General features: G+C 39.3%; 1 protein-coding gene across 5 annotated transcripts in view; it reads right to left on the reverse strand.

The window, feature by feature from the left end:
• The window catches only part of CASZ1 (castor zinc finger 1), a 379,132-nt gene that overhangs the window by 138,283 nt on the left and 223,316 nt on the right, over positions 1–17,533 (reverse strand). For 2 of the 5 annotated variants that reach the window (XM_067472687.1, XM_067472684.1), the window contains exon 1: positions 15,478–15,648. The exons of 2 other annotated variants lie outside the window; for them this stretch is intronic. In XM_067472687.1, coding sequence (XP_067328788.1) covers positions 15,478–15,526 — 49 coding nt within the window. In that variant the 5' untranslated portion in view covers positions 15,527–15,648. Of the gene's footprint in view, positions 1–15,477; positions 15,649–17,533 lie in introns of those variants that run through there. One more of the 5 variants, XM_067472688.1, reaches the window with a different exon arrangement.

Raw genomic sequence — 17,533 nt, forward strand, 5'->3', positions numbered from 1 at the left:
TCCACCCCCACCTTTTCTTTCCCTTCCTTTTTTACTCCTTCCTTCCCTTTTGTTCTTTCTTTCCTTCCTTCCTTCTCTTCTTCTTCCCTTCCACCCTCACCTTTTCTTTCCCTTCCTCTTTCTTTCCTTTCTTCCTTCACTTATTCTTGGACTGTAACTCCCAGCAGTCCTCCTGATCAATCGATCTACCTACCTACCTATCTCTATCTCTATCTAATCTATCTATTTATCTGGAAAATGGCTGGGAGTTGCAGTCCAGGAATAGGAAATGGGAAATCTGCAGGGATTGGGATGCTCTCAAAGAAATCTAAGAAGAAGAAAGACTGCATCTTGGAAGTAGTGTATTTGGATCATCCTCCTCTCCTAAAGGGCCTAGTCTAGAGGATGCTGGGAGCTGTAGTCCGGAAGAGAGCGTCAATATGCTATTGTGTTTTTTGTTTGCCGGGGGAGTCATTTTTGCATGTGCGCTGTAGCGTCTTTTTGGGGTTTTTTTGGCTTTTTAAGTCCCTTCCGCTGTGTTTTTATGAGTGATGGTCATTCATTGGCCTGAGAGATGTCTCGTGTCCAAATTTGGTGTCAATTTGTCCAGTGGGTTTTGAGTTATGTTAATCCCACAAACGAACACTATATTTTTTATTTATATAGATTTTAGTATAAGAAGCACACATGCGCAGTCTAGCCCTTCCGCTTCCTTACCCACGTCTGCTGCGAGCTCACCTAATAAACGCCTCAGGAGCCACTTCCGGGAACGTGGTAGCGCAGGAGGCCACACTTTGTGACCAGCAGACCTTCCTTGCTGCGCCTCAGGCCCGGCCCGCACACTAACCTCCCTTATTTGAGGCCTGTTGGCTGCCAGGCAGAGCCACTCACTGTCCACCACTGCATAAAAAATGTAATGTAAAAATCCGCGAAACAGTGAATTTGCGAAACAGCAAATCTGCAAAAAGCGAACTGTGAAGTAGCGAGGGAACACTGTACCTCCTTTTCCGAGGTCCCAGCTTGTATCTATATGTCCCACTGGCACAATACCAGCCAGTCTATCATCTCGTGTGTCCCCCAAAGCGTTGACCCACAAGTCCCAGAATCCACTAGCAAGGCCACACTGATTGGAGATATTTAAATGCTAACTTTCCTCTATATTTTATTGTAAAGAAGAGGAAGGAGAGCTTTGCTTTCCTGGCGATCCAAGAAGCTTCTTTTCTGTCGTCTTCCTGGACTGGAGTGGTGGGAAGAAGAGGACCAGAGCTCTTTGTACTCCCAATTTGCTCCGGCCATTGGAAATTTCCATATGCTCTGAGCAGCTTTTTTATGTTTTTAACAAATGAGCTTACTCTTTATTATCTTTCTGGGTGTGCCTCTAATGCCAGGTTGGTCGGGCGAGAGATTAAATGCGTTGGTTCTGGGCAATCCTACTAAACCGTGGGGGGGGGGGGGGGAGGCTCGTCCCTTGTTTTTCAGGCTTTCCAAAGGAAGCAGGCAGCCTCTAAAGAAATAGTTGAACACATTTGTGAAATGTCACTAAACGTGGCAAATAAATAAGAGAGGGTGTTGCCACTCGCCAGGGACGTTACAGGTGCTCAGAACCTGGTTGTTTTCTTTTTTGACCTTCTCCACCCAATTGTGATGGTCTTTGTGCAGTGGTCCCCAATCACTTTGACCAGGGATCACTTGACCAGGTACCTCTTTGACCAAGGATCACTTGACCAGGGACCACTTTGACCAGGGATCACTTGACCAGGTACCTCTTTGACCAAGGATCACTTGACCAGGGACCACTTTGACCAGGGACCTCTTTGACCAGGGACCACTTGACCAGGGACCACTTTGACCAGGGATCACTTGACCAGGTACCTCTTTGACCAAGGATCACTTGACCAGGGACCACTTTGACAAGGGACCACTTGACCAGGGACCTCTTTGACCAGGGACCACTTGACCAGGGGCCACTTTGACCAGGGACCTTTGACCAGGGGCCACTTGACCAGGGACCACTTGACCAGTTACCTCTTTGACCAAGGATCACTTGACCAGGGACCACTTTGACCAGGGACCACTTGACCAGGGACCATTTGGACCAGGGATCACTTTTGCCAGTGACCACTTTGACCAGGGACTCTTGTTGCAATGTTGTAGTAATGGTGGAGACGTGGACCATATTTTAGTTCTTGAGGACCACTGGTGGTCCACGAAACACAAGTTGGGAAGCACTGTTTTTTAGTATAGTCAAGAATGAATTGGGGGAATTCAGGTTGGAATAATCCCAAGGGAAGACCAAGTCTTCTCATCTTGGGGCACCTTTGGGACTCTTGTTGCAACGGTGTAGTACCAGTAAGGGCATGGACCATATTTTAGTTCTTGAGGACCACTGGTGGTCCACGAACCACAGGTTGGGAACTACTGATTTATAGTATATTCAACAATGAATTGGAGGAATCCAGGTTGGAATCATCCCAAGGGAAGACCAAGTCTTCTCATCTTGGGGCACCTTGGGAGCTCTTGTTGCAATGGTGAGGATGTGGACCAGTGGTTCTTGAGGACCAGTGGTGGTCAACGGACCACGGGTTGGGAACTACCGATTTACAGTATAGTCAGCAATGAATTGGAGGAATCCAGGTTGGACTCATCCCAAGGGAAGACCAAGTCTTCTCATCTTGGGGCACCTTGAAGGCTGGCACCATCAAAATGGCCACCTCCCTGATCAGGAAGTGTTCAAGGAGCCATGTGTTACCACTTTAGGATCCCGGAAACAAGGATCCGGCGACTCTGGAGTCCACCGGCCCCGATCCGACCTGGCCATTTTCGCCGCGTACGCCTCCCCGTGCCGGCGTCGCAACCCTCTGGTTTGCTGCGGACCGGATCAATTTGGACGTCTTCAGCAATAAAAAATGCCGATGTCGTCCTAATTCACCAGGCCCCGAGATGACAGCAAATTTACATTTTTTAATTAAACTAGCAGCCAGTTTTTATGAGAGGGGGCTGGGTTATGCAAATCAAATGGTTGTGTACGAAAGATTAGGAGAGTTTGGGAATAAATTCCACAAATGCTAATAAAAAGAGAGAGGGAGAGAGAGAGAGAGAATGAGGGAGGAAAAAAGAGGGACATTGTTCCATTAGCCCCTTTTAGACTGATTTCCCTGGAGGGAAGTAATGGGGAGGGGGGTCCTGGGGGTGGAGAAGGAGCGGGGACAGGTAACATTAATTTTTAGGATTGAAGGCTCCCCTGGACGGAGACCCCTCCCAGCTGAGAAGGATACTTGGGCAGCAACGGAGGGGGAAAGTTGATTCGGGGTTGCGTTTACGCCACTCTCCCACTGCCAAGGTTAGCTCTGCAAGCATCCATGTTTGGGACACATGCCATCCCCGCGTGATGGGCTTTGAAGCAAGCATAGGGGGTCATACACATGGAAATATTGGTAATTACGCTTCTCGTTTCTGGCCCTGGGCATTTGTATCTATGGTCTTTTGAGAAGAAACTGACTGGGTTGTTGTAGGTTTTTCGGGCTGTATGGCCATGTACTAGAAGCATTCTCTCCTGACGTTACACCCACATCTATGGCAGGCATCCTCAGAGGTTGTGAGGTCTGTTGGAAACTAGGAAAATTGGATTTATATATCTGTGGAAAGTCCAGAGTGGGAGAAAGAACTTTTGTTTATTGGAGGCAAGTGTGAATGTTGTAATTGGCCCCTTGATTAGCATCCCAACAAAGGATTCCCCCAGGCACGAAGCAGCCAGGCACTGAGGCTGGGTTATATATCTGTGGAATGTTCCGGGTGGGAGAAAAAACTCTTGTCTGTTGGAGGCAAGTGTGAATGTTGTCATTGGCTCCCTTGATTAGCATCCCAACAAAGGATTCCCCCAGGCGGGAAGCAGCCAGGCACTGAGGCTGGGTTATATATCCGTGGAATGTCCCGGGGTGGAAGAACGAACTCTTGTCTGTTGGAGGCAAGTGTGAATATTGCCATTGGCCACCTTGATTAGCATCCCAACAAAGGATTCCCCCAGGCAGAAAGCAGCCAGGCATTGAGGTTGGTTTATATGTCTGTGAGATGCCCGGGGTGGGCGAAAGAACTCTTGTCTGTTGGAGGTAGGTGTGAATGTTTCAATTGGCCACCTTGATGAGCATTTGATGGCCTGACAATTTTTAGGTGTCACTTGTTACTGCTTGGGGGAATCCTCTGTTGAGAGGTGATTAGCTGTTCCTGATTGTTTTTTGTCTGGAGTTCCTCTGTGTTTGAGCTTTGTTCTGTATTTACTGTTATATATTTACCTCTTTATTGTTATTATTATTATTATTATTGTTATTTTGTTGTTTTAATTATTATTGTTGTTGTTATTATTATTTTATTGGTGATTGAAAGTGCAGTTTTGAGTATTAAGGCTCTGAGCCCTATTTATTTTCCTGACTCAGAACAGAAGTCACTCTTTCAGCCTCAGAGGAACAGATGCTCAGAAGATAGAACTTGAAGACAAACAACAACAACAACAACAACAACATAACAACAACAAATATTTGTCTGTTACACTGGGTTCCTATTGAGATGTAGCATGATCCTTGAGCATTGGTCTATGGTCCAGGAGACTTTGGAGACTTATCTAATAAGATCTGAAACTGCTTGAAGATAAACAACAACAACAACAACAACAACAACAACAACATATTTATATTTTGTACTGGACTCCTATTGAGGCATAGCATGATTCTTGAGCATTGGTCTATGGTCCAGGAGACTTTGGAGACTTGTCTTATAAATCTGAAACTGCTTGAAAGTAAACAATACCAACAACAACAACAACAGATCTGTGGTTTGCACTGGGATCCTATTGAGACATAGCATGATTCTTGAGCATTGGTCTATGGCTCAGGAGACTTTGGAGACTTATCTAATATGATCTGAAACTGCTTGAAGATAAACAACAACAACAACAACAACAACAAAAGATCTGTGTTTGCATTAAGCTCCTATTGAAACATAGCATGATTCTTGAGCATTGGTCTATGGCTCAGGAGACTTTGGAGACCCATCTAAAAAGATCTGAAGCTGCTTGAAGGTAAATGATAACAACAAGAACAACATATTTATCTTTTGTACTGAGCTCCTATTGAGACACATGGTTCTATGGTTCAGGAGAGTTTGGAAAGTTGTCTAATAAAATCTGAAATTGCTAGAAAGTAAACAACAACAACAGTTACAGCAATGCCCTTGGTAGATCTTGGGGTTCCAGGAAAACAAAGCAAATCCTGTAAGCCTGACAGACACTCACTTCTGAGAGTGGTAATATACTAAAAAAAAGTGATTCCATCATATTGTATTCAAGTGTTTCCCACAATGGTGAGAAAGAGAAGCCAAGGTGAATCATTCCAGGAAAAAGGGCTTGAGACTGTGAGGACAACTTATAAAAGCACATTGAAGAGGCGCCACCTTCCTTATGAACTTCCTTATGGAGTGTGTTTATTGCCTATCTACAAACCCAGAAGACCCTTCTCTTCATTTGATTCTAAGGAGGGGCAAAAAAATAAAATGAGACGATACTGCGTAAAAATGAGGCCTTCCCAAATAAAAATGGTCTGCTCTTAAAATATTTTTGAAAGCATAAAAATCATAATTTACAACTCTTGTAAAGGCTCATATCCCGTCTGGATTTACATAGAAGGAAACAGAGATGCATCCAAAGGACCTTATACGACGACAAGTATGTCCCAGATTGCTCCCTATAGGTCAGTGGTTCCCAACCTTTTTTTGACCAGGGACCACTCCCCAACATTAGTACCAAAAAGATTACGGATCTGTATTTGGTCAACTTTAGATTCAGTTTGGTGATTTGGGGTGCTGATTCAGAAAATTGCATTGGATAGACCACATCAGCTCTAGTTTCTGATACAGATACCATCCAGTAGTCACAATCTACTCGCACACAGAAAACCATATTTAATAACCGAGAGCTGGTAGTAGTAATCTTTCGGTTTGGTTATTTGGGGTATTGATTCAGAAAATTACATTGAATAAACCACATCAGCTCTAGTTTCTGATACATTTGCCATCCAGTAGTCGCCATCTGCTTGCACACAGAAAACCATATTTAATGACCGAGAGCTGGTAGTAGTAATCTTTCGGTTTGGTTATTTGGGATAATAATTTAGAAAATTGCATTGGATAGACCACATCAGCTCTAGTTTTTGATACAGATGCCATCCAGTAGTCACCATCTACTCGCACACAGAAAACCATATTTAATAACCGAGAGCTGGTAGTAGTAATCTTTCGGTTTGGTTATTTGGGGTATTGATTCAGAAAATTACATTGAATAAACCACATCAGCTCTAGTTTCTGATACATTTGCCATCCAGTAGTCGGCATCTGCTTGCACACAGATAACCATATTTAATAACTGAGAGCTGGTAGTAGTAATCTTTCGGTTTGGTTATTTGGGATAATAATTCAGAAAATTGCATTGGATAGACCACATCAGCTCTCATTTCTAATACATGACATATGCCATCCAGTAATCACCATCTGCTCACCCACAGAAACCCATATTTAATAATTGAGTGCTGATGTGGTAGTAGTAATCTTTTGGTTTGGTCATTTGGGATACCGATTCAGAAAATTGCGTTGGATAGACCACATCTGCTCTAGTTTCTGATACAGATGCCATCCAGTAGTCGCCATCTGCTCGCACACAGAAAACCATATTTAATAATTGAGAGCTGATGTGGTAGTAGTAATATTTCAGTTTGGTTATCTGGGGTACTGATTCAGAAAATTGCACTGGATAGACCACATCAGCTGATTCAGAAATATTCAAATTTCTGAATCATGGGAGTTGTCGTTCAATAGAACCTAGAGACCCACGTTGTGAAAAAACTAAAGAACAACGACCAATGTATATGTATAAAAAATACAGTTGGTTCTCTCTATTCAAGGATTCCCCATCCCTGGATTCAAGGGTCCTATGAAGGCCACCCTAAGGCTGAGGTGGCCCTCGAGGAAAGGGAGTGAGACAGCCCTGATCCAGTCGGATTCCAAAACGGGAGCAAAGCAGGACGCAATTGCAATTACAATCAACACAAATAAATATATATCTGTGTTTCACTGTTGGTTAATAAACATAGCAGCGGCCGCTCCCTAGTTATTTACGTGGGTTGATGCAAAAAAGGCTGTGGCAAGAGCTCCCAATGAAGCAACCGAAAGACTGGGAGTCGGGACTGTGAATCCGAGGGACCTCCTTCCTGGATCTTTGGTCTCTCCAACGGCACCCTTTTCAGGTACAGCTCAAAGAGTGACTCAAGGAGGTTGGCAGGTCCCCAGGAGAGATACTTGGCTCAGAAGAAGACAACCAACGGGTTCACCCATACACCGAGATAATGCTGACTTAGACACAAAAAACCCTGGTTGCTTCTTCAGTGGCTTCACCAATGGCCAGAAATTCCTGGTAGGAAAGCAGAAGAGCTAGGTTTTCAATAGGAATGTGGAGGTAGGAGGCCTACAAGGGTGTTGATGCTCACATGGTTGAGGAAGCTTGACCATCCTTGTTTCTTTGGCTTCCTCACCTCAAATTCAATATTAGAAATGCGGAGGTAGGGTGCCTACAAGGGTGTCAATGCTCACACGGTTGAGGAAGCTTGACCATCCTTGTTGCTTTGGCTTCCTCAGCTCAACTTTAATATTAGAAATGTGGAGGTAGGAGGCCTGCCAGGATGTCAATGCTCACACAGTTGATGAAGCTTCACCATCCTTGTTGCTTTGGCTTCCTCACCTCAACTTTAGCATTAGGAAAGTGGAGGTAGGAGGCCTACAAGAGTGTCAATGTTCACACAGTGGAGGAAGCTTCACCACCCTTGTTCCATTGGCTTCCTCAAATCAACTCAGCTTTACCATCCTTGTTGCTTTGGCTTCCTCACCTCAACTTCAATATTGGGAATGCGGAGATAGGAGGCCTACAAGGGTGTCAATGCTCACACAGTGGAGGAGGCCTACAAGGGTGTCAATGCTCACATGGTGGAGGAAGCTTGACCATCCTTGTTGCTTTGGCTTCCTCACATCAACTTTAAAATTAGGAACATAGAGGTAGGAGGCCTACAAGGGTGTCAATGCTTACATGGTTGAGGAAGCTTCACCACCGTTGTTACTTTGGCTTCCTCAAATCAACTCAGCTTCACCATCCTTGTTGCTTTGGCCTCCTCACCTCAACTTCAATATTGGGAATGCGGAGGTAGGAGGCCTACAAGGGTGTCAATGCTCACATGGTGGAGGAAGCTTGACCATCCTTGTTGCTTTGGCTTCCTCACCTCAACTTTAAAATTAGGAACATGGAGGTAGGAGGCCTACAAGGGTGTCAATGCTTACACGGTGGCGGAAGCTTGACCATCCTTGGGAATGCGGAGGTAGGAGGACTACAAGGGTGTCAATGCTCACACAGTGAAGGAAGCTTCATCATACTTGTTACTTTGGCTTCCTCGAATCAACTCAGCTTCACCATCCTTGTTGCTTTGGCTTCCTAACCTCAAATTCAATATTAGGAATGTGGAGGTAGGAGGCCTACAAGGGTGTCAATGCTCACACGGTGGCGGAAGCTTGACCATCCTTGGGAATGCGGCGGTAGGAGGACTACAAAGGTGTCAATGCTCACACAATGGAGGAAGCTTCACTCTACTTGTTCCTCAGCTCAACTTCAATATTAGGCATGGACCAAAGAGTGGGTTCTGTAGAAAGGAGACCTTCCTGGATGGAAGGCTACAGCTCCCACCAGCGGTGGAGGACCAATGTCTCAAAATGTGTTGATCAAATGGAAATTAATCGGAAAGCAGTCTACGGAGCTTCGAAAGGGTGAGCACAATATCTCTCTAATCTCAGACAATTAAATCCCCTCATAATAACCAAGACAGAGAGGACTCTTCTCCTTGCCACATTTCTAACCTTTGTAGGAAAACAACAACAACAACACACACACACACACACAGAGGGAGCGCCACATCCTTACGCAGTCCCTGTCCAGCCTACGCATCCAAGCCCTTGACCTAATAAAGGAGAAAAACACACCCAAGACTTCAGGACGATGCCAGAGCCGACGTTTCCAAACAACACATGCAAAAGCTTTTCATTCACGGAAGAACGAACCGAGAATTATAATAAAAACGAAAATTGCAAACACACCGAAAACGCACACAAAACAAGCCCGGAGAGTCGTTCTTTTCCACCCAAATAACAGGTGCAAAGTTGAGGCTGGTCAAACATTAACCCATTTTATTACTTATGAAATAAATCCCATGGTAGGTTGATGCACTGCATGGACGAGGAGGAGAAGAAGGGACGACAAGGAGAAAACACCACTCAGATCCGGAATTTGATGTTACATGGCGTAAAACTGATCTTGGAGATGTTCTCTGATTCTATGGTAAGACCAGAAATACTCAGAGTTTCCAAGAAGCTTCCAAAGAGCCTGAAGACAACAACAACAACAACAACAACACAGCACAGGCCTAAGATATACTGTCAAATCGGACTCTAAGTTGGGAATATAAGAAGGGGCACAATTTAGCGTTACACGGTGCAGATCTGATCTTGGAGATGTTCTCCAATTCTATGACAAGCCCAGAAAAATCTGTCTCCAAGAAGCTTCCAAAGAGCCTGACGATGACAACAACAACAATACAGTACAGGCCTAAGATATACCATCCAATTTGACTCTGAGATGGAGATATAAGAAGGGACAAAATTTGGTGTTACACCACACAAATACGATTTCTGTCCTGTAGTTGATTCTATGATGAGCCCAGCAATATCTGGAGTTTCCAAGAAGCTTCCAAAGAGCCTGAAGACAACAACAACAACAACAACAACAACAGCACAGGCCTATGAAATACTGTCAAGTCAGACTCTGAGATGGGGATATCAGGAGTACAATTTGGCGTTACACGGCGCAAACCTGATTTCCATCCTGTAGTTGATTCTATGACGAGCCCAGAAATATCTGGAGTTTCCAAGAAGCTTCCAAAGAACCTGAAGACAACAACAACGACAACAACAGCACAGGCCTATAAAATGCCCTTCAACCTTTCCTCAACCTCAGATCTATCAGGCCTGTTGGGTTGCAATTCCCATTATCTTCAAATAATCAAACGGCATGGGAGTTGTCGTTCAATAGAACCTGGAGAACCACATTGCGAAAAAACTAAAGAGCAACAACCAATCTATATAAATAAAAATGTAATGTTCGTTTGTGGGATTAACAGAACTCAAAAACCACTGGAAAAATTGACACCAAATTTGGACACAAGACACCTAACAACCCAATGTATGTCCTTCACTCAAAAAAATTGATTTTGTCATTAGGGAGTTGTAGTTGCTGGGATTTATAGTTCACCTACAATCAAAGAGCATTCTGAACCACACCAACGATGGAATTGAACCAAACTTGGCACACATTCTCCCATGGCCAGCAGAAAACACTGGAAGGGTTTGGTGGGTAGTGTCCTTTGGTTTTGGAGTTGTAGTTCACGTACATCCAGAGATCACTGTGGACTCAAACAACGATGGATCTGGACCAAACTCTACACGAATACTCAATATGCCCAAATGTGAACACTGGTGGAGTTTGGGGAAAATAGAATCTTGACATTTGGGAGTTGTAGCTGCTGGGATTTATAGTTCACCTACAATCACAGAGCATTCTGAACCCCACCAGTGATAGAATTGGGCCAAACCTCCCACACAGAACCCCCATGTGGGCCACAGCAACACGTGGCAGGGGACGGCTAGTGTATATATAAATAAATATATAAATACAATTGGCTCTCTATATCCAAGAATTTGCCATCCCTGGATTCAAGGGTCCTGTTTTCGTCCTGTACTTGATTTTATGACGAATCCAGAAATATGTGGAGTTTCCAAAAAAAACCCCAAAGAGCTTGAAGACAACAACAACGAAAACAACACAGGCCTCGAAATACCATCAAACCGGACTCTGAGAAGGGGATATAAGAAGGGGCACAATTTGGGGTTACATGGGGCAAACCTGATTTCCGTCCTGTACTTGATTCTATGACGAGACCAGAAATATCTGAAGTATCCAAGAAGCTTCCAAACGGGATGGGAGTTGTCGTTTAATAGAACATTGCGAAAAGTCTAAAGAGCAACAACCAACGTATGTATGTGTATGTGTATATATATGTGTGTGTATGTGTATGTATGTATGTGTATACATATCTATATATCTATATATATAAATACAGTTGGCTCTCTATATCCAAGAATTCGCCATCCCTGGACTCAAGGGTCCTATGAAGGCCACCCTAAGGCCTTCATAGGACCCTTGAATCCAGGGATGGCGATGGACACAATGTGGTGTTACATAGTGCAGACCCAATTTCCGTCCTATACTTGATTCTATGACGAGCCATATATATATATATGAATACAGTTGGTTCTCTATATCCAAGAATTCGCCATCCCTGGACTCAAGGGTCCTATGGAGGCCACCCTAAGACCTTCATATATATAATCCATATATATATATATATATATATATGAATACAGTTGGCTCTCTATATCCAAGAATTTGCCATCCCTGGACTCAAGGGTCCTATGAAGGCCACCCTAAGACCTTCATAGGACCCTTGAATCCATATATATATGAATACAGTTGGCTCTCTATATCCAAGAATTCGCCATTCCTGGACTCAAGGGTCCTATGAAGGCTACCCTAAGACCTTCATAGGACCCTTGAATCCATATATATATGAATACAGTTGGCTCTCTATATCCAAGAATTCGCCATCCCTGGACTCAAGGGTCCTATGAAGGCCACCCTAAGGCCTTCATAGGACCCTTGAATCCAGAGATGGCGATGGACACAATGTGGTGTTACACAGTTCAAACCCAATTTCTGTCCCGTACTTGATTCTATGATATGTGGAGTTTCCAAGAAACCTCCAAAGAGCATGAAGACAACAACAACAACAACGAAAACAACACAGGCCTCGAAATACCATCAAACCGGACTCTGCGACAGGGATATCCCCTCTCTGTCTCATAATTTGAGGAGAAGGAGCTGGAAACAGATGGGATAACCCGTATAGAGAAAGGCTGGCAACACGCAAGGCTCATTAAATGTAATAAGCAGCCTCCCCATCCGTCACCGGCTCGTCCCAAATAAATTAAAATTCCTTTTCCTGGAGACAAGACTGGCCGGGAACCTGACAGGCAACCTTTGCGGATCCGGGGAAGCAGCCGAAAGAAGGGAGAATAATTAAAAGGGAGAGAGAAAGAGAGAGAGAGAGAGAGAGAGAGAGGAGGGAAACAAGCACAATAATAATATCGAAACCCGGAGAGACAGAAGAAAGGAACGGCAAAAAAAAAGAGCGGAGGGCACAGCAAAACTTCTCTCTCTTTCGGCCACATTTCGAGGCCTGAGAAGTTGCCATACTTTTGACATCTGGGAGGTGGAAAAAGGAAAAAGGAAGGCGTCTTTCATGTATGTAAAGGAGGAAGGAGCGACTTCCGTAAAGCGGAGAAACGAAAAGTGAAACAGGCAGGCCATGTACCTGTCAGTCCCCTTCTCAGACGAGAGAGATGCCTTCCTCTCCTTCCAGACCTTGGGAAAGTCATGAAGGCAAGCATCGGATGGGACCAGATCGTATTAAGTTGTATTTTAATTGATTTGTATTTGTTATTAGATTGTGGGATTGTTTGCTGGAAGCTGCCCTGGGTTATAAATAAAGGATTATTATTACTAGTTTTGTTGTTGTTATTGTTACCTGCCTTGAGTTCCCATGGAGAGAAAAGTGGGATAGAAATAAAGTATGTGCATATATATAATAAAATATATAATATAAATAAAGTAAATAATAATAAGTTATATACATAAATTAAATAATAATGAATTATATAAAGTTAATAATAATAAATTAAATAGTCAATAACAATAATAAACCACATAGAATAAGATGCTATGTAAAGTTAATAAAATAAATAAGTTATATAAATACATTAGATAATAATAAGTTATATAAAGTTAATAATAATAAATTTAATAGTCAATAATAATAATAAACCACATAGAATGAGATGTCACTGAAAGTTAATAAGAAATAATTACATAAAGCAAATAATAAATTATATATAAGATATTATATAAAGTTAATAATAAAAAATTAAATAGTAATAATAATAATAAACCACATAGAATAAGATGTCATGTAAAGCTAATAATAAATAATAATTACATAAGGTGAATAATAAATTATACATAAGATATTATATAAAGTTATTATATATAGAGTTCATAATAATAAATTATATATAAGTTAATAAATAATAATAAATTACATAGTTAATAATAAATTATATCTAATAAGATCATATAAAGTTAATAAATAATAATAATAAAGTATATAAAAGTTAGTAATAAATTATATATATAAAGTTAATAATAATAAATATATTATATGAATAAATAATAAAACTATATTATATAAAGATAACAATAAGTTTATTTATATAACTTATTGTTATCTATATATATAATATCTTTATTATTATATACTTTATTTATATATCTTATTGTTGCCTTTATATAAAATATTTATTATTTATTACTATTTATTTATATGATGCATTTTTATTATTAACCTTATGGATAATTTATTGTTAACTTTATTTATATAATATATTTATTATCATTTATGTTATTGCTATATCATACTGTCACCTAATGCCTTTATTATTCATCACTATTTACTTTTTTATAGCATATATTTATCATTTACTTTGTTTATATATCTTATTACCTTTCTATTTATTGTTTATTAATAAATAAATAATATATTTATTGTAATACTGATAAAGTTAATAAAATATTTCATATAAATAACAAAATAAAAATATAATAAAAATTAATAATAAAATATATCCATAAATAAAGAAAATAATAATAAATAATAAATATATAATATTTATTTAATTAAATAAATATATCATATTTATTATTGACTTTGTTTATATATCTTATTATTACTTTTATTCATATGTAGTTTATTAATAAATAATATATCAATAATTCATAATATCGATAAATTTAATAATTAATAAATATTACATATGAATAATAAAAATTAAAATATGATAATAATAAATAAAAAATCTTATAAATAAAATAATATATATATACTTTGTTTATATATCTTATTACTTTTATTTATATTTATTAATAAATAATATATTCATGATTTGTGATATCGATAAAGTTAATAATAAATAAATAATAAATAATAAATAAATATTTCAAACAAATAATAAAATAAAAATATGATAATAAATAAATACATAAAATATATCTTCTAAAGTAAATAATAATAAATAATAGAGATATTATATTTTTGAATGCCACTTTCCTTCTTTTTGGCAGGGGGTTGGACTGGATGGCCCAACTCTATTATTATTATTATTATTATTATTATTGTTTATTAATAAATAATATATCCATGTTTCATAATACTGATAAAGTTAATAATTAATCAATATTTCATACAAATAATGAGATAAAAATATAATAAATAAATAAAATATATCTTATAAAGTAAATAATAATAAATAATAGAGATATTATATTTTTGAATGCAACTTTCCTTCTTTTTGGCAGGAGGTTGGACTGGATGGCCCAACACTATTATTATTATTATTATTATTATTATTATTTATTTTATTTGTCGTGTCAGGGCAACCAGTCAATTACATTACATTACAAGTTCATAATACAATATAATATAATAATATAATATATTATATTACAAATTAATAATCAATAAATATTTCTATGATTCTATTATTATTACTTATTATTACTTATTTTATTTGTCGTGTCAGGGCAACTATTATATTACATTACAAGTTAATAATATAATATAATATAATATATTACAAATTAATAATCAATAAATATTTCTATGATTCTATTTATTCTTATTTACTTTGCTGATATAGCTTATGATTACTTTTTACTTATATTTATTTATTAATAAATAATATATCCAAGTTTCATAATATTGATAAAGTTAATAGTCAATAAATATTTCATATCTAAAACAGATCCTGTATTGATAATGATGTGTCCTACAAATAAGAGCAAATAATAATGACTTATATAAAGTTGATATAAAGTCAATAAATATTTCATATCTAAATAATAAAACAGATCCTGTATTGATAATGATGTATCCTGTAAATAAAAGTAAATAATAATGATGTATATAAAGTGGATAATAAAATATATTATGTAAATGAGTTAGGAATGAGTTGGGACTGAAGCCTTGTGCTGCTGCAGCTGTCTCAAAGAAGGGAAAGAGAGAGGAAGGAAGAGAGAAGCCTCAGAGGGAGAGAGGCAGGCAGGCAGGCAGGCAGAGAGAGGCAACTCCAAGCAACTCCAGGGGAGCCACTTGCCCTGCTCTGTCCCCTCCTCTGTGCTGGGCTGGGCTCACTCACCATAGTCGGAGAGGCGGAAGGCGACTTGGCTGAAGTAGTCAACTTTCATGCTCCTCCTGGGTGAAGGCAGGCAGGCAGGGCTTCTTCCAGGAGGGCTTCAAAGAGCGGCAGGCATGCTGAACGGGAGGCAGCTCCTGCCAGGGCAAGGCGAGAGAGAGGCAGAGGAGCAGCAGCAGCAGCAGCACCCAGGGGGCGGGGCCAAGGCGGAGGGGGCGGGGCCGGGCCGGCGGACGGGGAGCCATTGGATAGGAGGCCGGGCTTGGGGGCACGCCCCCTCCGCCCACGGACACGCCCCCTCCGGCTCCTGATTGCAAACAAGAGCCAGCCTGGCTTGCTTGCTTGCTTGCTTCTGAGCAGCCAAAGGGAAAGGAAGGAAGGAAGGCACTCTGGACCCTAATATTATAATAATAATAATACTATTAATAATAATAATAATAATAATAGCAATTGAGCCAAAAGGAAGTCCCAGCCTTTTCTACACTTCCTAACTCAACACTGCCTTGTCTCTAATTATTATTATTATTATTATTATTATTATTATTGTTATTAATTAGAACCAATACCATCAACACTGCCATGTCTCTAATAATAATAATATTAATAATAATAATTATTATTAATTAGAACCAATGCCATCAACACTGCCATGTCTCTAATAATAATAATAATTATTAATAATAATAATAATAATTAGAACCAATGCCATCAACACTGCCATGTCTCTAATAATAATAATAATAATAATAATTATTATTATTATTAATAATTAGAATCAATGCCATCAACACTGCCGTGTCTCTAATAATAATAATAATAATAATAATTAGAACCAATGCCATCAACACTGCCATGTCCCTAATAATAATAATAATAATTATTATTATTATTAATTAGAACCAATGCCATCAACACTGCCATGTCTCTAATTATTATTATTATTATTAATAATAATAATAATAATAATAATAATATTAATAATAATTAGAATCAATGTCATCAACACTGCCCTGTCTCTAATTATTATTAATAATAATAATAATAATTATTATTATTATTAGAACCAATGCCATCAACACTGCTGTGTCTCTAATAATAATAGTAATAATACGAAGAAGAAGAAGAACCAATGCCATCAACACTGTCCTGTCTCTAATATTATTATTATTTTGTTGTGTCAGGAGCCACTTGAGAAACTGCAAGTTGTTTCTGATGTGTGAGAATTGGCTGTCTGCAAGCACGTTGCCCAGGGGACGCCAGGATGTTTTGATCTTCTACCATCCTTGTGGGAGGCTTCTCGCTCAGGGTCAACCTAAGTCTGAAATGACTTGAAAGCACACAACAACGACAACAACAATCCTATCTCATCAGCCAAAAGCAGGCCCACACTTCCCATTGAAATACTAATAAGTTTATATTTGTTAAAATTGTTCTTCATTTTAATTACTGTATTGTTTTTAAGTGTTTTTTTGCACTACAAATAAGATATGTGCAGTGTGCATAGGAATTCATTCATGCTTTTTCAAATTATAATCCGGCCCTTCAACAGTTTGAGGGACTGTGACCTGGCCCTCTGTTTAAACAGTTTGTGGATCCCTGATCTATATAAATAAAAATGTAATACATGCACAAAACTATATCTATCTATCTATCTATCTATCTATCTATCTATCTATATAAATGCTCTGTGCATAATGAGTACCTTAAAAACAAAAGAACCAATGAACAAAATCACACCAAATTTGGCAACAAAACATCTCACAACACAAGGAGTGGCCATTACTCAAAAAATTATGATTTTGTCATTTGGGAGTTGTAGTTGCTCGGATTTATAGTTCACCTACAATCAAAGAGCATTCTGAACTCCACTAATGATGGAATTGAACCAAACTTGGCACACAGGACTTCCAACACCAACAGAAAACACTAGAAGGTTTTGGTGGGCATTGACCTTGAGTTTGAGAGTTGTAGTTCACCTACATCCAGAGAGCACTTTGTACTCAAACAATGATGGATCTGGACCCAACTTGGCACAAATATTCCATATGCTCAAATATGA

This window comes from Anolis sagrei, chromosome 13 (genome assembly GCF_037176765.1).
Source record: "Anolis sagrei isolate rAnoSag1 chromosome 13, rAnoSag1.mat, whole genome shotgun sequence".
NCBI classification, from domain to species: domain Eukaryota; kingdom Metazoa; phylum Chordata; class Lepidosauria; order Squamata; family Dactyloidae; genus Anolis; species Anolis sagrei.